General features: G+C 34.6%; 1 protein-coding gene and 1 long non-coding RNA gene across 2 annotated transcripts; both read left to right on the top strand.

Moving 5' to 3' along the window:
• The first annotated feature begins 5938 nt into the window (after positions 1-5938).
• On the top strand, positions 5939-15710 carry LOC127811463 (V-type proton ATPase 16 kDa proteolipid subunit-like). The gene is made up of 3 exons (XM_052351356.1): positions 5939-6141; positions 6258-6543; positions 15112-15710. Exons 1-3 carry the CDS (start codon positions 6063-6065, stop codon positions 15242-15244), a joined length of 498 nt encoding a protein of 165 aa, XP_052207316.1. The 5' UTR covers positions 5939-6062; the 3' UTR covers positions 15245-15710.
• LOC127811468 (uncharacterized) lies at positions 6551-15105 on the top strand. The gene is made up of 3 exons (XR_008025689.1): positions 6551-7135; positions 7395-8465; positions 11561-15105. It is a non-coding gene; the product is annotated as an uncharacterized LOC127811468 (long non-coding RNA).
• Positions 15711-24527: the final 8817 nt, after the last annotated feature.

The following is a 24527-nucleotide window of genomic DNA, read 5'->3' as shown; positions in this document are numbered from 1 at the left end:
TGGCTAAGAAAAGAAAAAAAAAAGGATAAAAATAACAATTTTAATAAAAAAATCGGGTTTTGTGGGGCCATAAAACCCGGCTCGGGTTTTGTGGGCCCATGAAACCTGATTTTTTAATAAAAATGTATTTTTGATTTTTTTTTTTTTTGGGCCATGAGATATTTCAAAGTTACCCAATAAAAAATAATGTATTTTTACCTTTTTTGACTTGATTAAATTTATAATTCACAAGAAATAACAATGGAATGATAATAAAACATAATCAATACATGATTAAGTGTTCTAACTACTAACAACATTGGATTAAATTGATGTAATGATTATAAAATTTATCAAAAAATAAAAGTATAATTTTTAAACAATAATTTATTTTTGGGACTATTGAATAACTTGGAAAAATCCCATGGCCAAGAAAAGAAAAAAAAATGATAAAAATAACCATTTTAATAAAAAAATTCGGGCTTTGTGGGGTCACAAAACCTAGCCCGGGTTTTATGGGGTCATGAAACCTGATTTTTTAATAAAAATTGATTTTTTGATTCTCTTTTTTTTGGGGGCATGGGATTTTTCAAAGTTACCCAATAAAAAATAATGTATTTTTACATTTTTTGATTTGATTAAATTTATAATTCACAAGAAATAACAATGGAATGATAATAAAACACAACCAATACATGATCAAGTGTTCTAACTACTAACAACATTGGATTAAATTGATGTAAGGATTATAAAATTTACCAAAAAAAACAAGTATAAATTTTAAAGAATAATTTATTTTTGGGACTATTGGATAACTTGAAAAAATCCCATGGCCAAGAAAAGAAAATAAAAGTATCAAAAAATCCATTTTAATAAAAGAAATCGGGCTTTGTGGGGTTATAAAAGCTGATTTTTTAATAAAAATTGATTTTTGATCTTTTTTTATTTTTTTTTGGCCATGGGATTTTTTAAAGTTATCCGTTAAAAATGATGTCTTTTTACATTTTTTGGCTTGATTGAATTTATAATTCACAATAAATAATAATGGAATGATAATAAAACACACACAACCAATACATGTTTAAGTGTTCTAACTACTAACAACATTATATTAAATTGATGTGATGATTATAAAATTTATCCAAAAATATAAGTATAATTTTTAAACATTAATTTATTTTTGGGACTGTTGCATAACTTGAAAAAATCCCATGACCAAGAAAAGAAAAAAAATAGATAAAAAAAATATTTTAATAAAAGAAATCAGGCTTTGTGAGGCCACAAAGCCTGGCCCGAGTTTTATGGGGCTACAAAACCTGATTTTTTAATGAAAATTGATTTTTTGATCTTTTTTTTTTGGTCCATGGGATTTTTCATAGTTACCCAATAAAAAATTATGTATTTTTACATTTTTTGGTTTAATTGGATTTATAATTCATAATAAACAACAATGGAATGATAATAAAACACAACTAATATATGATTAAGTGTTCTAACCACTAATAACATTGGATTAAATTGATATAATGATTATAAAATTTACCCAAAAATACAAGTATAATTTTTAAATAATAATTTATTTTTTGGACTATTGGATAAATTTAAAAAATCACATGGCCAAGAAAAGAAAAAAAAAGATCAAAAAATTATTTTAAGAATAATTGAATCACAATTTTTTAATTTTTTGATAATACACATATTTTTTCATTTTTTCAACTATTTTTATTTAATCCATTTTATTTATTGTATATGTAATATTATTACATATATATTTAATAATAAAAAAATGAAGGGAGGGAACTGAGCGTCGGTTCGAGACTCAACTAGTTATTAAATTTTTAAAAAAATAATTATTATTAAAAATAATAGTATTTATTTGAAAATATTAATAATTTAATAGTTGAAAATTTATTATTATAATTAAGATTTGTAATTATTATTACAATTGAAAAATAATATAAGAATCATTGAATAACAATTTTGTAGTTATTTATTTAATAATACATATATATTAAAAATTTTCAATTATTATTATTTAATTAATTTTATTTATATGTAACAATACATATATATTTAATAATAAAAAAGAGACGAGAGACTTACCGTGGGTTCAAAATCCACTTAGTTGTTAAATTATTAAAAAATAAGAATTCATGTTAAGAAATAATAATAATATTTTAATAATTAAAAATTTATTATTATAATTATGAGGGGTTTCTCGAGCTTTCCTATGGGGTAAAATAGAAATTCAACTCTTTTATTTGTTTTGTATTGAGGGTAGTTTTGTAATATATTTTCTTTATTTTTATTCTTAATTTTTAATTAAAGTGGGGAGTTGAAAAGTCAAAGATTGAGGTGAAAAGTGGTAAAGTGACTATTTTTTGCAACTATTTGTTTGTAGGGGGTAAAAATGTTTTTTTGTCAAAAAGGAGTTAAAATCGAATTTTCTATTTGTGGAGGGGTTAGTTTTTGCAATTTCCACTAAACTCGCAAGGGAGGTCTGATCCAACTCCGAATCGGAGCTCTAATATGACTTCGAGTCTGAGAACCCTCTTCTCCCTCATTTCTGCACATACTTTCCAATGAAATTTTCCTGCTATCCAATCAACGTTTCGTCGCAACAAAATCAAACAATTTATTCGACGTTCAACGGAGATGAAACTGTTGCTTTCTTTTCATCCTCGAGTTGATTTTGCTCTCATATTCTCATGTAATATTCAAATCTTATATTGGGATAGTCGTTTTTATGCGGTTCCTATTGCTCGATTTCAATAAAAGAAATAAATTATAGGTAGAGATTTTATCTCATTATGCAATATAAGAAATCAAACTCATAACTTATTGGCATGAATCTCAACTTATCGTAACTCAACTATTTGATCTATGTCGTTCAAATCATATCTTATATCTATAATTTTCTTACGCATACGCATTGATTGTCTGTGTATATGCATATTGTTTTTGTGTATATTGCAGTTGTTTGTGGGATGGGGAAGAGTTGTGTCGGATTGGCTTCGGTGAGCATGATGAAGCGAAGATATTGTGAAGTGAAGTCCTCTTACCCGTTTGATAATCGATGGTCACATGTATCTACTTATCAATAAATTTGTTAAATCTCATTGCGAAATTATTCATCTGTAGCATTCGTGTACAATATGCATTATTCATATGTTACATTCGTGTCCTCTTACATGTACATGTGCGCAAGAGAGAATTGTTCTTGTCTAAGAATTTTATCTATTATAAAATATTTAATCTTATATAAATATCAAAATACTATTTTTTTTTTCACGTCGGATAATTTTTTTTTCTTTTCAAATCAACGAACATACTTTGAGTATTAATTTCTCACTCATTGATTTATTATTTTAAGTATATAATTATACCAAATGAGAATAATAATTCACTTTGATCCGATTAAATATTTTAATCGGATCTACTTAAATTTTAGCCATATATTATAATGCTAATTTTGTGTCAATTTTCCAACAAATTCAACTGGAGCTTCGTCAAACTATCCTTGCAGGCTTCTAAAACGTGTCCATGATCTGAAAAGTTCCTCCCTCTTAGCAACTAGCAAGGCCCGTCTGAATTGCTTCTGCAAGGGCCTCACCAGCTTCTACTTCATTCTTGTAATGGGCTGAAGCCGCAATCAACATGCATTGCAGCTTAAAAGAAATGTATAAATGCATGCATGCATAATTAATTAATGCCAAATTACTAGAGTTTAAAAAGAAGAGTTACGTGTACCAGCACAGTCGAAGTGGCTGTATCCCGCCTGGATGGCGCTGATGATGACCATTTTGACGTCTTTGCCTTCCATGCGCCAAACGCCGAGGCCGACGATCGGCATCTTGAATCCATTGTCGAGTGTTATCGCCATTCCAAAGCTCGGTGGGAGTGACTATTTATAGTCTTTTCCTTTTATCCAACGACGCCGTTCCAATCTTTCTTTTCTTATATTAAATGTCAGTATATCTCAAATTCTCTGTTCATTCATTTATTTTTTCGTTACAGGATGTGCAGACCTTAAACCAGCTAGTTTCTCGAGCTTGAAAACAAGACTCAGTGAGGTGATTATTTCATTGACCGAAGGCAAATTTTCACTTAAAGTGATGGCTAGCCGACCACAAAAAAAGAAGAAGTGAAAAGGTGTGAGTGTGAACTTGTAGCCTAATATTTAGTTTTAGTTATTTGTTATTATAAGCCTAACTTGCAACGTGTCGCATCTTTTAAATTTCTTTCTTTGCATTACAAACAAATAAATAATTCAATTCAATTCAATTGCGAATCATGGCACCATACAGCACCCATGTGACCAATACTGTACATTTCAGAAATGGTCCCAGTCTACGCTCTTTATCTTACACCCTTCACTGTCAACGTATTCACCGAAACTACCATTCACTCTCTCTTCAAACAAATATTTTTTTTTCTTTTATATATTTTTATAAAAAAATATAAAAATAAAAGGAGATAGAGACGTGCAACCGACTATAATTAAACTGAATTGATCAAAAATTACTAACTAAAGAGAATCAAACCATATATAATAACTAAATCGAATCGAATCAAAAATAGAACAAACTGACAATCTTATTATTGCTGTGAGTCACTTAGCTAGCCAGTAATTCAATTATTAGAATCGATCATTAGATTCCCCAACTACGGTAGTTTATATATCAAAAAATGAGTTTGATCGAATAGTTAATATTTTGTAAATTAAAAAATTAATTTTATTATCAAAAAAACTCAAAACTTGTGTATAGAAAAACGTCACCGGCCATCATCCACGATGGATTTTGACGATCGAAATTGACTATCAAATTTCCTTGGCTCAGTGACTCACATGCCTAAAATAAAAAATATCAAATGATTAAATTTTAGTATATATAGATTTTAACATTGAATACAAATTTACAAGAAATTGTCTAAAAAATGTGCCCAAGCCCGTATACTTCCTAACAAACTTATCGTCGCGACTTTCGTTGGTTTCAATTTGAACTGCCTTTTGTTGTGGTGGTTCTTGTTCATTCTCTGTCTTGTATTTTCTTCATTGGTCATCACTCTTGAGTTCCTCATATTCTTGGCATTGAACTTCCCTCTTATGTAGAACAACTTCTTTGATGCTTATTCAATCGTGTTCGCATTTCATGTCTTGAAACGGAGAGATTAGAAATGAGGGGTCCATGACCATGACCACGGTGGAAAATTGGTTGGTTGGTTGGTTGGTAGAAGCTAAGGAAAGGAACAAAAGTGAAGGGCCGAAAAAGGTAGAACAAAAGGATTGAATGGGCAAAAATCAATCTGATCTTCCACCATTATATGATTTTGTTTGCTATTTTTCTTTTATGGTGCACCCAAAATGGCATCGTTTTATAATTTTGATCGGTTCAATTTGTTCGATTAAATCAACAATAATTACTAAACTGACAAAAATTAACCAAAATTTCTATAAAAATAACCGAATCACTAATCAACTACTGAAAAATTGAACTAAATGTCAATTTGATTCGATTAGTTCAATTTAACTAAAATTATGCACAGTGTTTCAAGCCATGGCCTATCTCCACCCAGTCACATTTTTTAAAATAAAATATGATTTTTTTGAGACAAGGTATAAAATATCTTTAATCATAAAATTAGATTTAAAAACTAGAAAAGGGGCCCTTAGTGTCTGTTTTATTTTTTGCAATTGGCTTTCATTGCTGAATAAACATAAAAATTTATTTGAAAATCTGAAATTTTTTTCTACTTCTTGACTGGTCGGTGATTCCTTAAGTGGAGTTACGGGGAGTTTGGCGATCACAATTGTTTGGGCCTGGTGCTCAGTAATGATCCGCTGTGGGCTTTAATGGAAACCTAAAATTGGGTCGAGGCCCAAATCACCAATCCCGGTCCAACTCAGTCAAAAAAGACTAATCCAGGCTCGTTAGTTCTTGACTAATGTGAATAGCAGGATAGACAGGAGAGATTGATCTCAAATCTGACTCCGAGTGAGAACTCGCTCTCCCATCTGTACATATTTTCCGCTCAAATTTTCCCGAGATCCAATCGACGCTTCGCCGCGAGAAAATCCAACAATGTCTACGACATTCAGCGGAGATGAAACTGCTCCTTTCTTTGGCTTCCTCGGCGCCGCTGCTGCTCTCGTATTCTCCTGTAATGTTCAAACCCTACCCCCTAGATCTCTAATTATGCCTGCGTGTAGGCATCGTGTCCCCGTACATATTGTTTAGTTTTGTACGGATCATGAAGATTTGGTTCTGATTGTTCAGGTATGGGAGCTGCCTATGGGACGGCGAAGAGTGGTGTCGGAGTGGCCTCGATGGGCGTGATGCGTCCGGAGCTGGTGATGAAGTCGATTGTACCGGTTGTTATGGCTGGTGTTTTGGGTATTTATGGATTGATCATTGCTGTTATCATCAGTACTGGGATTAACCCTAAGGCCAAGTCTTATTACCTGTTCGATGGTTATGCGCATCTTTCTTCTGGCCTCGCTTGTGGTCTCGCTGGCCTCTCTGCCGGAATGGCAATCGGGATCGTCGGTGATGCTGGTGTTAGGTATTGATCTCTTGCTTCTTTGATCTTTTTTTGTATTGTTTTTAAGGCTGTTAATTTCCTTTTTATGTCATATAGTTATGATTGGAATTTATTTTCCTTCATATTTAATTTTTGCAGTCTTTTATGTTTGTGACTACTTTTAATGGCCAGATTAATTGGCACTACCCAAAATTTTGTCCCGAGTGCTCTGTAAAGAATATTCAGATCGGAATCGAGCTTTGATCTAATTTACAGGAGATTTCCAAATTTATGAACTTTGAAATACCAATTAGATACTAGTAACTAGAAGTGCGTCCAATAATTTTCTAGTGGGATTTGTCATAAAGCATGTGAAAGACTCGCATTCTATTCATAAAAAAATTATTCACCACTATGTTACACAAGAAAAAAGGATAGAATTTGTTTTTTAAATACTAGAGCAGCGTCTTCTCTCCTGATAATAATTATAGTGGTTCATCATTATTATAATATGAGAACATTGTCAAATTTGGTATTGCAAGGTGAGCATCATGGTTACTAGCCCAACACATGGAAGGGGAGCACCCTCATGCATGATCGTTAATAAGGAAAGCCAAATATTAGCCCTTGACATGTAAGCATCATGGTTCATACGAGCCCAGATCTACTGTCCCAAAAGCATGTCCTATTTCCTGTCCACCCAATCAAATGCTGCCACATCACCGATTTTTAAATAGTAATTTTTGTAAGAAAGTTATAAAATCAAACTAAAAAAATTATAAAATTAAATAATAACATATATATAATTAATATATATGTCATTTATAATTTTTTGATTTGATTTTATAGCTTTTTTTAAAAAATTTACTATTTAAAAATGGGTGATGCAGCAGCATTTGATTGGGTGGACAGGGAAGGGGACATGCTTTTGGGACAGCAGATCTGGGCTCAGTTCATACACTGCCAGTTTTTGCCCTAACACAGTAGTGGGCCCCACTTTTACATTGAGGCAGTTATTAAAGGCAGTCTCACCTACCTCCAGATAACCACCAAAATATGTCGAGATGATGATAAAGCAACTATGGTCTCACCCCAAGCAAAGTAGTGAAGGACAATGCCTATCTATCTACCAATGACTCCTTGCCATACAGACTTATAATATGACCACATCACCTTAGGTATAAAAATAAAAGTACCCAAGGTATAAGGCATTACCTCTTTTGCACCTTTATTTGCGCTTTTGTTTTATTGCTATCTTGTGTTCTCATGTTCATATTCCCTTCTCATTGTACTGTTCATGCTCTCATATATTATGTGCTTATATTTTCCCTATGGCACACCTCTAGGTAGTTGTCTGTAGTTGCAGGTCTTCCCATTTTAACATGTTTGATTGTTCACGAGCCATTGACTTTTTTCCTATGTTGAGCCAAGTCAGGCTATCATTTATTATTCGTGATTCTTTGCATCATGAGTTGATATCATCTGTGAAAATGAAAGAAATTAGTTTCAATGGTGAAAGCAGGGAGCCTTGTGCAAATTCAAGAGATAGTACCTTGTCATGACCCAAGGAATAATTAGAAGGGCAATAAGGTAATTAGTTACCTTAGTTGGTTAGGAGCTATTTCTGTTACAGCACATGGGTGTTGTTATTTTGTTATTTTCCCTTTTTGTCTTGTAGTTTAGTTGGTTAGAGAGCTTTGTCTGATAGCTAAATGAGGCTATTTATATATATATTGCCTTAGCTGTAGGAAGGGGGTATCCAAGAAGTTAATGAATTGAAATATGTTTTTCTCCTCTTCCAAATTCTCTCCCATTTATTGATCTTCATCTCCCTCTTTTCTGTTCTTCTAATCCCCCTAACACTTCTTCTAATCTCTCCCTCATTCTTCCAATTTCCTCCTTAATTTCCTTCTGTTCTTGGCTTTAGCTGAATCGGATTCTTCTGATTTCCAAACTGATCCTAGGTTAAGTCCCTAGGATCATGACAAATGGTATTAGAGCAGTCAATCCTTGGCTGTTGATTTGATTCCAGTAGAAGGTGAACTTCAAGTGGCGAGCTAGTCAGACGAATTTCGATTGGGTCGGGGCTACTGCTTCTGGACGCGGTAGCAAATCAGAGACACTATTATCCAGATTTTGAAGACGAAGACGTCCTTGAATCTCGGAATTGATTCTGGCGCACGAGGAGGTGAGTGTCGGCTTGGATTTGAAGGAGGAGTGACTTCGGCTAAGACTCTGGTGGTTGAGTCGAAGGACGGAATCTGATTATCATATCCGACCTGTGATAGAGGAGGTGACCAGAGGTCGATGCTAATGACCAGGAGGTCGTGACTGGTGCAGGAGTTCCAAGCGATCATGGTTTGATCAGGCAAGGGAGTGGGTGTTGCAGTTGAATTAATTGCAGTAGGTCTGGCGATTGTGTAGCGGGTTCCTCATAGTGGTGTAGTGGGTGTCGCGGCCATTTTCAATGGTCAGTGATTGGGTGGTAGCTGGCGCTGGGAGGTGTTAATCTCCAAGCAAGCGAGCACCCTTAGTTCGGAATTGAAAGGCGCAACAGGTGAGTGACTCTCGACCAATAATTTCAGTAACTATTAATTGGAATCAAAGGGGAAAGTAGGATCTGGTGATTTTGGATGTTGATGTGAGGCGGTTGTCGCCTAGGAATTCTGGACACTCCTGTCCGAGTCTTGAAGAGGAAGGCGACAACTGAGGCTGAAAGAAGAGGTGCAGCTGAGGTGTAGCAGTTTTAATTGGAATTTCAACTGGAGTTTTGCAGGTGTTGCCGCTTTGATCGGAAGGCACTGTGTGCTATGGTTTGAGTTGCCTTCTGAACCGTGTTGGTGAATTGTGCTTTCCTCCTTGATCAGAAGGAGATTCCGACCATTTTGGAAAGCCAACTCAGAGCATAACCGAGGGAAGTAAACTTAATGCATCATTGGCCATAAGCTGAAGCGGATTCAAGGCCAAGCGATTGTTGAATTTGCAGCAATTGCAAGCAGCGGTAGTAGAGAGTCAGAAACGGTGGTGTTTGACGGGGCTTTCGGAGACGCCTAGAGCAGTTCCGGTTGATCAGAACTTGCAGGCACATTAAACCTCCTTGATTCCGACGGAAGAATTCTTGGCTAATTGGCCTTGAGGTAGTTGATTATCCAACAAATTTGGCGATCCTCAATTGCTGTGATTCCTATTGTGATTTTCTACTGAGAGTCAGATGCTTTAGGAGACTCTAGGAGGCCATCAAGTCGCTGTAACTGGCGACTTCTTCTGTTCCTAAAATAGGTTGGAATTTGAAGCGAAACAACGCCTGAAATTTGCCACTTCTTGGATCAGCTTCAGGGTGACTGTTGAAGAGAAGTGAGGGATTTAGGATGTACAAAGCTCCTGTTTATTGGCTTTCGAGTTGTCCTACTCATGAAGCTAGGGGAGGCAGTGCATACATGGAGCATATGAGCCTTCAATTGCAGCAGAAGAAAGCTTCCTTTTCAGCTGGGATGGAGTGTCAATGGCAGCCAAAGAAGGCTGCATTTTCAGTTGGCTGCAACAAGGAAAAGAAGAAGGGGATCAGCCAAGTTGACAAGAAAACAAGAAGTGTGATACATGAAGAGTGCAAGGAATTCAGTTGAATGTTTCGCGAGAAGTTGCAAGAGTTTGCAATGATACTATCTAAGGAGTATTATTACAGTTTTCCCACCGAATACTTTGATGATTATCATGGAAGTTTTAACAAGGAGGAGTTTCTTAAAATGGAGAAGCCAAAGGAGAAGACAAGAAGGTGGGAAACTGATTCATCATTGACTTCTGAGTATGTGTTTGGGTACTTTGAATTAGGCAGCAATATCAAGAAGGATGTTGGCAGCATCAGAGATAATATTGATGATGATTACATCCTTCAAAGGGAACATGTAATGAACAGATTGATAGGGCAGCCAATGCAGAGGGATCATCTGATATTGCTGAAAAAGAAGTCTGAATAAAGGGGAATTGCAGCCAACAAAAGGAAAAAGAAGCTGCTGGATTACTTGCATGGAATCAAGAGGAACCAACTGAAAAATCAATCAATATTAAGGAAGTTGTTGCTGGAATCAAAGCCAATTTATCAATGGTAACTAAGGATTCAGAACATGGAAGTAGATTGGATGAGAAGATCTGTAAAGATCACACTTTACAAGGGTTTGAAGCTGATAAATCGGGGATTGAAATCACAGCAGCCCCTAATTCCAACGCTCACAGACAGCATTGGTCTGAGCACCCAAGGCAAGTCTACAATTCTTCATCGCTATATTTCCAGGATGGTGTTGATATTTTTGCAACAGGGATTGGCCATGGGTTGAATGGGAACACAATAAAGGCAGCTATGGTTGTAGAGTTGTTATCCATCCTTGTATTGGAAGGGAGACCGATTTTGGTCGGCCAGCTATGGTAGAAGGTGGGGGCATCGAAATTGAACTCGATCAGATTTTTTCAATTGAAGCTCTAGGCCAAAGTATGCTTGGGATGGATCTTGGAAACCTAAGAACGAAAAAGAAGAGGCCTAAAAGATGCAAGCAAGCAAGAAGAATGAAACAGATTGAGAAAGTGGGTATTGGATGAAAAGTAATGAATAGTTGCTGCAAGTTCTTGGGGACAAGAACTCTCTCAAGGAGGGGGGGAATTGTCATGACCCAAAGAATAATTAGAAGGGCAATAATGTAATTAGTTACCTTAGTTGGTTAGGAGCTATTTTTGTTACAGCACATAGGTGTTGTTATTTTATTATTATTCTTTTTTTGTCTTGTAGTTTAGTTGGTTAGAGAGCTTTGTCTGATAGCTAAATGAGGCTATATATATATTGCCTCAACTGTAGGAAAGGGGTATCCAAGAAATTAATGAATTGAAATATGTTTTTCTCCTCTTCCAAATTCTCTCCCATTTCTTGATCTTCATCTCCCTCTTTTCTGTTCTTCTAATCCCCCTGACACTTCTTCTAATCTCTCTCTCATTCTTCCAATTTCCTCCTTAATTTCCTTCTGTTCTTGGCTTTAGCTGAATCGGATTCTTCTGATTTCCAAACTGATCTTAGGTTAAGCCCTAGGATCATGACATACCTCTATTAAGGAATTCCCACAACTAGGCAACCCTGATGATGTCATACCCAAGCGGGATATGACTAGTTGGTTGGGGACATTCGGTCAAGTCCCTAGAGAAGGAAACTCTTAAGAAAACTTGAGGAGATGCTATGTATGAAGCAAACTATTATGGAGCAAAAAATAACCAAGGTGGGCCAAATTTACCAGAATGGTGGAGGTGACTCATCCTGTTAGGAGGTCCACGAGGAGCGCTCCCCTAGAGGAGGTTGCAGAGCTTGCTCCCATGAAGCCATGAGGAGCAGTCTCCTAGAGAAGGTTATGAAGGCTGCTCCCCACGAAGTCGCAGTCCTCATGGCTTCATGGGAACTGGACTTTGCACCCTCCTCTTGGGAAGTGTTTTTTATGTCCTTGTTAATTGGTCTCTTATGACCTCCTCTGGGAGAGCCCTCCCCACAGCCTTGTGGGGCTGGACTCTGCAACCTCCTATGGAGACACTCCACATAACTTCGTGAGGGAGGTGATGTTGCTACCTCTTCTAGGAGCACTCCTTGTGGCCCTCTTAGAAAGATGGATTGCCTATATAGCTCTGGTAGTTTCTACTTGCCTTTGTTTTCTTGGTCCATAATAGTTTGCCTTGTACAATGCATCTCCTCAAGTTGTCTTAAGAGCCTCCATCTCTAGGGACTTTTGCTAGATGTCCCTAATCAACTTCTTGTATTCTGCTTAAGGTGTGACATCATTGTTGTTGTCTATCTAGTCCAGCAGTGGGGGGTTCCTCATAGAGGTATTTTCCCTTGATTTTTCACAGCTGCTTGTTTTCACTGTTGGACCTAATTTTCTTTGTTCTCACATACTCCCTCAATTGATGATGCAGAGAATCAGCAATAAGAAATGATAGATAACCTGGTTCAAGGGTAAAAAGAGTCATTGCCTTGTGAAACATGCTATAGCTGTAAGGCCAACAATCACAATAGAAAGTTACCATGGGGTGTGTTCGCAGAGACTTCCCAATGCTCAAGTCAAAGTTGGTTGTAGGGAAAATAGAAGTAGGTAGTATACAGGGAATATGAACAGTAGACTGTGCAGAAAATATGAATGTGAGAACATAGAATAACAATAAATGGTGAGAGCCCAAATAAAGAAGCGAAAGAGATATTGCCTTGTAGGTGGGGTACTTGTCTTTCTATACCTAAGGTGGTATAGTCTGTCACTGCTAGGCGGTGACAATAATTGCTTTTCTGATTCAGTAAGAATCAGATAATAGCAACAGAGAAATAACAAGAGAAATTTAGAGAAGAATAGGAAAAGAGAGAACAGAGGAGAGAAGAGAACTGAGAGAAATTGAGAGAGAATTCAGATTGTTCTTCCAAAAATTCGATAATTCCCCTCCAAGAGTGCCTTGGAGAGTATATACACTCTTAGCAAGGGGGCTGCTGCAGCAGATCCACACCATTCAGGCAGTTGTAACAACTGCTTTTGTCCTATTCTGGCCCTTACCTGTGGGCCCTCCCTGGGCTAACTATCTGATCACAGAATTACAGCTAGGAAATGAAATAACAAAAATTACAGTAGCAAGAAATATCAGCAGTAAAATGAAATAAAAAATAACAGCAAGATGAAAAGAAGAATTCAAATTGGGTATCTCAGTCACAGCTTGTGACATAGTCGTAGTAGAAGCTTGTACTATTGGGAGTCTTCAACATAGATGCCTCTATCCTGGACGCAATAGGCATCATCCTTCATTACTATGCTTGGGATGAGACCTTAGTTACTTTATTATCATCTCAATATATTTTGGTGGTTATCCAAGGGTAAATGATCACCTTAATAGTTGCCTCAACATAAAAGTGGGCTCACGTGTTGTTGTGTGAAACAAAAATGTTGCTGACCTATGTGTGCTTGTTGACTTTCCTATAAGCATGCATGGAGTGTACTCCCCTTCCTCATGTTGGGCTATTGGTGACATACAATTTCTGGCCACATTAGATGCCCCCCTAATTCCCTTGTCAAGCTTTTGGATGTTGGAAGCACAATTAACTTGCTTGCTCCATGAATGGTGGTACTCATTTGAATGTGGAATGTCGTGGGAATATGCTGAAATGTTCACAACAACCCAGAAATATCTCCCGTTCATCTTTTTGATTCTCAAAAAGGGCATATTGATGCTTGTGGCACGCGCTAGCAACATCTAGGGAGCTTCCTCACCAAAAAAGCTCAAATGAATAATTTATTGCGTGTGTTTTTAGAGAGAGAGAGAGAGAAGGAAGAAGTTTCCCTCCTCAGTTCCAAGTCATGATGTCTTCCTCTGGGAAGTTCTTTCTTCTTTTTATGATTTGCATTAGCTTTTTTGTATATAGTTATTGCCATAGTGTTACTATTTTTCCATTTCTGTACAGTATCTTCAGTTACTTTTGGTTTTTTGGTGTGTCTCTGTGATTGGTGATGGAGTTGTATGCAGTGATCAGTAAGGGTGCCATGGTGTTTTCAGTTTTATGACCATCAGCGTCACTCTTCTTTTCAATTCGTTATTTTAAATTGTGGAGCAGTGGTACCCTGGTACCACTTCCACAGCCTTGGTCCACGTCCAAGTATCTCTATTAAGTTTGTTCTTTTTGCAAATTTTTGGACTGTTTGGCTTAAGCACAGAACTTTTGGGAAATGATTCCAGTGTGGCACTCACTTGGAACAGTTTTTTTCTTGACCAATCCAAAGTGGTAAAAAATCTAGCTGACAGACTAGTTCAGCTAGTTCAACTGAATTTATAAAAATAGATGTGTTGTATTTTCTCTACATATATATTTAAATGGTATGTAAAAACACAAGCAAAGTTGTGGTGTAGTGGTACTGCTAGCCTTGGACCACTTCCACAGCCTTGGTCCAAGTCTCTCTAGCATACTTTTGTTTCCAACTTTTGGAAAATGTTTCGGTGAATATGGCACTCACTTGGCTTCAATGATCCAAAGTTGTCAACCTAACTAGCCGAAGGGCCAATCCCCAATTAAACTGGTTTAACTAGAGTCCAATCCAGTTCTGATTACTATCTTAGCGACTTATGAACTTCCCTTGTTCTTTATATTGGCCCTGTTTATTGCTTTTACTTGATGAACTATTCAATACTGCTTCTATCAAATATAAGGTGTTAGCTTCAATTCGTTAGCTTAATCTTGCAAGAATGCAAGTTGTTTTAGCTTGTGAATTTTTGGATGATATCTTGGAAAATGTTTTGGACTTGGAAATAACATGGTTAAATCTTTGTCAAGAATTTGGATGCTGATGCTTAAAACTGTAGATTAAAAAACCGTGTTCTCTGCCAACACACAAGGGTGGAACAGTCCAGTTTGTGACTGAATCTGTTCTTTGGCCTTAATAAGTTGATAATTGATGTCCACCTTCTGAGTAATTTGATAATTGAAAACGTCAGATCTTTCAACGTGCGTTGTAGATACAGGTCACACAAGCAATATATCCACTTCGTGGGATTAAGGCTTGGTGGTGTTATTGTTGTCGTCCATCTTCCGAGTACATGACTGATATTGTTGTGCAGGGCAAATGCACAGCAACCAAAACTCTTTGTTGGGATGATCCTGATTCTCATCTTTGCTGAAGCACTGGCCCTCTATGGCCTCATTGTCGGTATCATATTGTCTTCCCGTGCTGGCCAATCCAAAGCCGACTGAAAATGGAGTTCCCTACAACCCTTGTATTACTTAAAATGTTATTCTATTTGGAAAGGCGAGGGGAAAAAGAAAAGGTTTCAGATTTTTTTAGGACACATTGGCACTTGCAGGGACCATCAAATTCTTGAGTGTGAAGGGTATTGGCGCCAAATGCATTCATCTTGTGGCTGCTATCTGGGCTGTTTGTAGAGTAGATTGGGTGTCTGTGTAGTAGAATAAGAGGCTCCTTAAGCTCTCGAGTGATTCTGTCCATTGAAAGTACTCATCCATTAAATTTCAGATCAGTGTGGAGACTGCAGGCGTATTTTGGAACTAATGTGTTTTGTCACGTTTGGCTTATCTAATCTGGGTTCTGCTAATATTGTCATAATGCTATTTCTGATCATTTCTGGCCAATATTTGTGAACTATACTATTGGGATCCAATCAAAGTTCCTTCGTTAAAGGGGAACTTCGTCCTCCTAATCTGTGCTCTGGTCTTAATGTAAAGTATAACTGTCTTACTAATCATTTGAAACTCGATATATATGTATATATACCGGAAATACCCAGACACCACAGTTCATTAAGATATTGTGTTATACATTTATATTATAATATAATTTTGATAATAATTTCCATAAAGGCCATGGTATTATTTTAACCCTTACCTGGTGGCTTCTAGCAACATAGTATTCTTACTCTATTATAATTCTATAATAATAATATACTATTCCATCTAATGTAACCTCTTATTACCTGATAACCGTAATCCCCCAAAATTGTCTCCCAGACAAACGTGTACCGTGTTAAGTGGGCTCCCCCTTTTATTGAATTAACATTTTTCGTCCACCTGCATGCCTTGGATGTTGATTTGCATCTTTTTTTCGAATTTGAGCGAAAACCAAAGTTGAATTATAGAATAATGTGTATTCAGGTCTAAATATAAGGGGTTGAAACAGCTTTTTACCCTTTCATGCTGTTTTTCTTCTCTTGATTTTTAAATAACAAACCATGTCCACAAGAGAACTAATTGAGAGAAATTTTAAGCCCTCTTTTATAGTGTTATCCATGGTAAGCAAAAACTCAACAAGGTTTTACTTTCCCCCCCCCCCCCCCCCCCAAAAAAAATAATAATAATAAATCAAGGTTTTCTTCTCACTAATTCAAGATATATGAATTTAGAAGTTCAAAAGTGTATTTAAATGGTGCCCTCGCAAACACACTTAAAAAATAATGATTTGATTTTAAGAGAAGACTTCACGAAGTTAAACCAGATGAGTTAAGGGGCATATTTTTCTTAAAATTACAACAAAATATTTTTTAAATTAATTAAGAAATATTAAAGAGTGGAAAGAAAGAAACTATAATTTCATTCTTAAGAAAAAAAAAAAAATAGCCTTTTATTCCTATTCCTTGAGAATGGCCTCATTCTTCAATATCTGATAATATATTATTTCATTCCAAGTCTCTACTGAGATGGTCGACATCATGGGGAGTTGTTGGGCTTTTACCTGCCTATACTTCTGGAAACATAGGTTGCCTGCAAATCAAGTAGCATGTCAAGGATGACTTGGGTGACTCTCATTTTTGACGCCATCTTGTTTATTATGTCACACCTTAATTTTTGACTTGGGTTCATTGGTACATTTTTTCACCTTTTTTTTTATTTTTATTTTTCCCCTCAAATCACCAATTAAAGTCACTTTTCTCCTCTCAAGAGCAAGTTTGATATTTTTAATTAATTTTTAACAATAAGATTATGTATAATTGTTTGAGATTAATTTGGATATTGTTGTCAATTTTTTTGGTACGTAAATGTATTTTTTTTAGTTAAAAATAATGTTAAAAGGGTTTTTGATAATAAAAAAAAATTAAATATCTGAAATTATAAATTTTAAAAAGTTTATTGAATTTGATGTTATTAGTTAAGCTAAGAATACTTCACAATGAATGTACCTAACAAACACTGGATTGGATGTTGGTTTCAACTTCAAAGGATAAGAATACTTTTGTCAAGTCTCCATCCACACAACACCCATTTCTTGCTCATTGGTAACGTGTCTTTCTTTGCCCTAATTATTGTTTGTGCCTTGTTCATGTCACTGAAATGACATAAATGTATAGTGATTTTTTTTTTAAAAAAATAAAAAAGATGAAGCGAAATATGATTAAAATTATAATAAAAAAATATAATGAATATTCTCAAGAAAAGAGCCTTTGCCTTTGGAAACTAAAGCAGGATGACACGTACGTAATTGGCAATCTAACTTTAGGTGCTTTGGCAACCCACTTTCTTATCTCTTTGGAGTATTAATTGCTGCTTCTTTTCCCTATCTTTCGCTTCAAATTAACTAACTGCACATCAACATGCCAATAATAATGAAAGTAACCCACTCCTTTGATTTTTATACTCATTAACTACTATAAATAAATTATCTTCTATCCAGTTGTTTATTAATATTCAAGAAGACGACATGACATGACATGACATGACATGACATCTCTAATAGTTATTATTAATTAATAAAAATTAATTAAGCCTATATATATGATCACTTCTTAGTGTACGTATATTAAGTATAAGATTATATATGGAACAAACATCTCTAATATATATTAACTCAGATAAAACCATGCAATGGCGCATGCCCATATATATATATAAAATATGCACTTGTATGCTCACTTTCTTTCTTTCTTTCTTTCTTTATTTGGCTTTTTAGGATTGAGGTGGCCACTGGAGGATGAAATGGGTGTCATTTTTGTGTGGGTCTAGAAGAGTAGAGGGGCACCTCATGCATCCATGATCAGCCAAAGATGGATGGATCGATGTGGCTTACACAATGATCAACTAACTTTCTAATACCAACTATACAAGCGTAGTGCGATCCCAGCACCATTAATTGTCATCGATCTTACAACTAATTGCAGGAGGGACAATTAAGAAGATATATCAACACACACAATCAATGGCTTGCACTGAAAAAATTAGGTCATCCTCTCTAATTAATTAAAGTGCACTTTAATTTACTTAAAACATATATCTATCTATCTATCTATCTATATAGTTAGTTTCTTGAGGCCAATTAATATAACGTCCCAAGTTGGTAGAATTTTTTTGATTGTGACTGTTATTCCGTGATGCCGACGTAGATGTATACAACAAAATAAGTAGTGATATAATTATGTTCTTTATTAGGAAAGGATCAGATCGATCATACCTCATCAGTTCATCACTAGCTAGCTACTAGCTACCTTGTTCATCATCATCATCATGTTTGTCCATTAATTAATTAATATATTATTATTATTGTCACATACTTTATCATCAGCTTACAAATATTAAGATATCAAACAAAATTAATGGATATATATATATATAGCTTGCAGATGGATAAAACCTGATCAAGAAATTAGGTCACCTGCACTTTTTCCCTTTATTATCCCCCCCCCCCCCCCCCCAGCTTGTTGGGTAACCTAAATTAATTAGGGTACATTCTCATGATTATTCAGTATGTCAGCTGTAATTGGGTCGTTCATTTTTTTAATAAAAAGTGACAAACAATAGGTAGTTCTGGTTTAAAAAATAAAAAAAGAAAAAGTCATAGAGACCTAAAATTGTACTTTTTAATAAAAAAAAAGTGTAAATAAAAAATTAGTAAGGAAACATATGGTAGAGTTAAGATAACTAAAAGGAGAGGAAAGGAAAAGAAAACAAAACTAAACTTGACACAATATATATAGTAATTTAATGGTACGAGAGCTTAAAATTATTGATTTACTAGGGTTTAAAATTTTGAGTTAGTTAAATATTTAGTTCAACTAAGGTTTGAATAGTCTCAAATTATGTAGGAAATTCATAAATTTGAGTAACAATAACATGATAACATGGAGTAAAGTACAGCATGCAATTATGGAGTTTGATACTAATAAAAAAATATTATTTATATTGACCACTCAATTATTCAAAAATTGAGAAATTAATATAAGTTTTAAATTAAACATTATAATTTAATAAAATATGAACTCGCAATTAGTGCACCCAAGAAAACACTAACAAGTAGAGCCAAATAAAACTGTTAGGATAGCTACTACAATAGGGCAGCAAGCAGCAGATCTCAACGCCATCATCATTATACATCCGCGATATGGTAAGCGTCACAGTTACTAAATTGCCCTAACGAAAACCAACAAACAGTACACTTCCCAGACAGAAAGACTAGACCAAATTATGTTCACAACTAGAATATAAAGAGGGCAGGGGGGGGGGGGGGGGGGGTGTTGTCGCTTGGCGTTTCAGAAAAGTTAGGGGTAGAAATGTAATTGACGGAAATCAGGGAGGTGCGTGGAAAGGTGCACCGTATTCGTAAGCTCCACGGCTACGTCTAACCCAACGATTCGGTGCAAACAGTGCATGGCCTTTTGTCAGATATACTCGGCCCCGCAAGCCCAAGTGGGCCCCTCCCTTCCTCCGGAATAACCGCTAATCATCAGATCCCATCAGATCAGATCAGACGTCTAGAACCAGCCATGTGATGCTATCTTCGCCTTAGATTCCTCTCATCCGGCGCCACCTCACGGGGGAGTACATGCCCATGCCGGTGCCGCTGCCTCCCACTCTATGATCATTAGCTTTAAGTATTCATTCACGGGAATCATACTCCCCTTTCTCTCTCTAGCGACCGTTTCTCCTCCTAATTTACCAAATCACCCTCCACCTCCAGCAGTGCGTCACCATTTACGTGTGTTTTTGGATGTGGTTGGTTTCCATTCAAAACGAAAATTTTCAAAGCAATTAAGTGTCAGAATTCATATTGCACTCACTCTCTACTAAGGGTGCGTTTGGTTTGATTGTAACGGTGAAGTTTGAGTGAAAAAAATAAATTTTAAGAAATTGAATTACAAAAAAAATGAATTCTTAAAAATTAAACTGTTTGATTGATATAATTTTTTACCTAAAAATGATATTATTTTCCATCTTTTAGTGTTTGATTGGTAATATTTTTCATAAAATTTAATTATTTTCTTGACATTTCGTATTTGATAGTCATTATTTTTCATGAAAAATGATACATTTTTTATAGAATTCAATGATAAAAATGTATTAAAAAATATTAAATCTTATACAAGAAAATTAAAATAATAATGTATTTTAAATTAATTAAATTATTTTCTCAAAAAATGAAACTACAAAATTAATCTTTTTTTTGTTTTCCAAAGAAATAATTTATATATAATTTTTGACATATTCACTTTTTATATATTTATATTTATTAATTATTAAATTTTGACATATTCACTTTTTATACATATATTTATATTTATCAAATAACCTCCCCAACCTCTTAGCCTGTCCGTCTTGTTCATCTCAGCGACCGCACACCTGCACTTTTTAATTGTTAAGAAAATTTCATCACCTCCCCTTAAAGAATTTAATTTTAATGATTTAAAAAAAATATTCTCACGTGACCATTATAAAGAAAATGATTTATCTGAAAAAGAATGATTGTCAAATAATGCACAAATTAAAAATTTGGTAGAAAATTTATTTTTTTCATGAAAAAAATTGATTATCAAATAGGCCCTACGAATAGAATCAAATAAATCCATATATATTTCAACTTTGGTATATAGTCAGTCAGTCGCGGCTTCTTTTGTTGAGTTTCTACTAAGAGGTTTGAAACTGAAAAAATATAATTACCATTCTATCCTATCATTATAAGATTATTATTATAATAATTACATTAAATAAAATTCGCAAGATTAAACCCACCCAATTTGCTGGTGAAGCGACATAATAATAATAATAATAATCAATTATAAAGCCAGCTTAAATTTTGGTTTTGTTTTGTTTTGTTGTAGAAAAAGACTTGTTCGCACGTGCGAGAACACGCCTATTGAGTGAATGACACATGAATGTTTGAATCTCTTCTCTTGTTCCAAGTTGGCTTCCCCAATCCCCAAGCAAGCAAGCAAGCAAAGCCCCACCTTTGGAGTCACCGAGCTAGAGTCATTGAGATTGATTTCTTCATAGTACTACAGCCTATCCAGCGCCTACTTTTAATTTTCAAAATAACTTAGATACTTTTGGACTTCTTTGCTCCTTACAATAATAACTTTTCTTACGTTACGATTACTTAATTTCCCGATTTGACATCGTCCTTTGACCTATTCATTTTATTATTATTTTTTATATTTAAACCTAATTGAAAATATTTTATTGTTAGAAACAATTAACTTTTTATCATATCAAAACAATTCCTAAAGCAATTCCTAAAAGCAAAGTTTAGTAAAAGAGAAAGCGGACACTAAAAAAGTAATGAATGTCAGTTATTATCGAAAAAAATACAAAGACAAAATCAACGGAAAAGACGTACCTAGCTAGTTGCGTCGTTTGCACGTGACGACGTGCCCAAACAAATGAAGAAGCTGAGTCTACCTTCGCTCCACCGCTGGTCAATGGCAATGCTACCTTATAATGGGCTCCGCCTGCCCAGCCAATCCAAATCATGTCTTTAGTCTTTTCGATCTTTATTCTCGAGTCTACAAAATTTATATTTATATATTATCATTAATTTATTATGAACATAAAACATATTTATTGTAAATCTCTATACAAACGTATAATAATATATAAATGATAAGAATTTCATATTTTTGGATTTATATATATATATATGATCATCATTCATTGGCTTTAATTAGCTCGGGAATACTCATGTTATATATAATTATTATTACAATAATTTTATGATAGTAATAATTTATAAACAAGTACGTAGCTTCATAAAAAGATAAATACGTGACCTTTTCTTTATTTGCATAGCAAAATTCAACAAACACATGATTTGAATCATAATTTATAAATCAGTCAAATCAACAAAAGCAATAATTTTTTCAAATTGTGATTTAAACACTTAAATTTAATATTTTTATTAATAATTTATATTGATATTTTGTATTTTCATAATACAATATGAAATTTCGATACATAATATCTATAAAAATATCTGAGTGTATAAATAATATTTTATTTAAAAAAAAAAAAATCTCATGTCAACCAAGTGACTTCCCCCTCTTTTGACTTGAGAAAAAATAAAAAAAATCTGCAATCTCCTATTTCTTTTGACTTGGAATTAAAATATATAAGTTTTTTTTTTTTATATGTGTTGTTTAAATACAATATAACCTTTGAATTTAGATGAATATAACACCAAATGGAACAACGGGTGCTTTAAATATATAAATTTATAAACTTTTCAACTTAATTCAAGTTAAAAAATATGAATTTAAGTTAAATATTTCAATATATGGTGACGAATAATTATAAGTCAATTAAATTTAATAATTTATTATATATGATGATATAATGAAATTTATTTATTTATTATTTATGGCACCGGCACCGCGCCTCAGTCCCAATGTAACATTGGTCGCTGCCACTATAGGCATGGGGACTAGCCTATAGCAGCACCGCTCACTGGTCTGTATCTTGTGAATTAAAAACAACCCAACCCAACCCAACCCAACCCAGTTTGACTGAGAGAAGAAGGAAGGGGGGTGTGTGTGGCGTTGAAATTAAGCGCTTTTTTTTATTGATTTTGATTGGCTGATTATGTTAGGCAGATTCCCTGCACACAGCATTCATTTGCGAGAGAGAGAATATATATATATATATATATCAAACTCAAACAAGCAAACCGGGATAAAACGGTCATTTGGAATTTTGAGAAGACACGCGATTTTACGGAAGCTATTCCGTGTGACCCTATCCGAGTAACACGTGACCTGCCTGCTTCACCATCACCGAGGAGGAGGGCTGATTATACTACATCAAACAAGTTATTATTATAATAATAAATATATTTTTATTTTATTATTATTATATATACATATAAATAAAAGAGTTTTCCAAACTCTAATTAAATTTGGTGAGGGGCTTGAAAATAATAATAAATCTAAAATGTAGAGCGAGAAAAACGTGGCAAAATCAGGGCTCTCCAAATTGAAATCTCACACAATCAGGGGAAGCTTCCCAGTGGTTTCGTGGTCACCACATGGATCGTCATCTCATACGAAATAACGCTCTGAGGTCGCCACGCCACCGACGCCCCCCACCCCCACCCAAAGTTGAAGTTGCCTCCGCAATAAACATTAATTTTTATTTGATTTTGTGTACCTAATTTAATTTCTTATTTACAAGACAGATTTTTTTGTGAGTTTATATATTATCCTTTTTACAATCAAATTTGACCACACGGTAGAGTTTATTGTCATGTCTTACTTTTTTAAAATTTTAAATTATTTTTCCGTTGTTTGAATTTTGAAAACCTTAACACTAATCTGAACTGCCGGAAGAAAAGGGAAAACACAGTAAAAAACATACAAAACAAGTTTTAACAGTCAATTTAAACCTTTATTTTATATAAATTGATTGGGCAATGAATATCTATATATCTATCTAATATATATATATTGCCAACTAAGATAGGATTTATCTAATAATAATAAAAAATATATATATATTGGGTGACCCCTGCCTCATATTATCATTTATAAATATATATATATATTTTGCAGTCAAATTAATTAGCTGCATAATTGAGGTCTCGTTCTAAGGACTTGGGTTGATTGATTGATTGCCGACCAACAAATCTAATGTTTCAACGTCTCCAACTTTTGCGAGACTTGGTGATTATCCATCCCTAGCTAGTAGCCAATCCCGTTGTATTATTCAGTACTATCACCGCTTTCAAAACCATTCACCACCTACCAGTCGTTGGGATAATAGCAATCATGTGAGTAAAATTCCGAGTAAATTAAATGAAGCCTGGCTAGTAGCCAATCCCGTTGTATTATATTGGGATAATAGCCCCACTCTTTATGGACTAAATTTAGTCCAAAATGCCGGCCGATTAGGCCTAAAGCTTAGTACGTTCAGTTTAGCTTGTCAGACAAATTTATATATCGTTGAAATTCGAGTTCAAATTACGAAATCAAGCAAGCTCTTAACAATATACTCAATGAGTTTCCAATAATGTTTCAAACTCGCTGGCCTAATCGATCAACTTGTGGGTCAAACTATTCAGCTCGCATAATAACATTGTTGCTAAATAACTGGAGGCAGGGATCCACCTATTTTATCTGATGCAAACCGGATCCTTGGTAATACGAAGCCCCATTCCCATTTGTGTGAAATTGATAAAAGTATCTTGTCTCCATGATGTCATTCTTCTACTTTTGTATTTTATGCAATTGAAAACACCCTTCACTATAAATATGGGTAAAAAAAACACCATTTT

The sequence above is a fragment of the Diospyros lotus genome, chromosome 1, assembly GCF_014633365.1.
Source record: "Diospyros lotus cultivar Yz01 chromosome 1, ASM1463336v1, whole genome shotgun sequence".
In the NCBI taxonomy this organism is placed as follows: Eukaryota; Viridiplantae; Streptophyta; class Magnoliopsida; order Ericales; family Ebenaceae; genus Diospyros; species Diospyros lotus.
The sequence above is the reverse complement of the archived record's forward strand: the minus strand, read 5'-3'. Positions and strand labels throughout refer to the sequence as shown.

Excerpts from the sequence above, each read along its gene's own strand:
- LOC127811463 (XM_052351356.1), top strand. The coding sequence starts at position 6,063 with ATGTCTACGACATTCAGCGGAGATGAAACTGCTCCTTTCTTTGGCTTC. Across the intron at positions 6,142-6,257 it reads TGCTGCTCTCGTATTCTCCT|GTATGGGAGCTGCCTATGGG; the intron begins GTAATGTTCAAA and ends CTGATTGTTCAG. Across the intron at positions 6,544-15,111 it reads GTCGGTGATGCTGGTGTTAG|GGCAAATGCACAGCAACCAA; the intron begins GTATTGATCTCT and ends ATTGTTGTGCAG.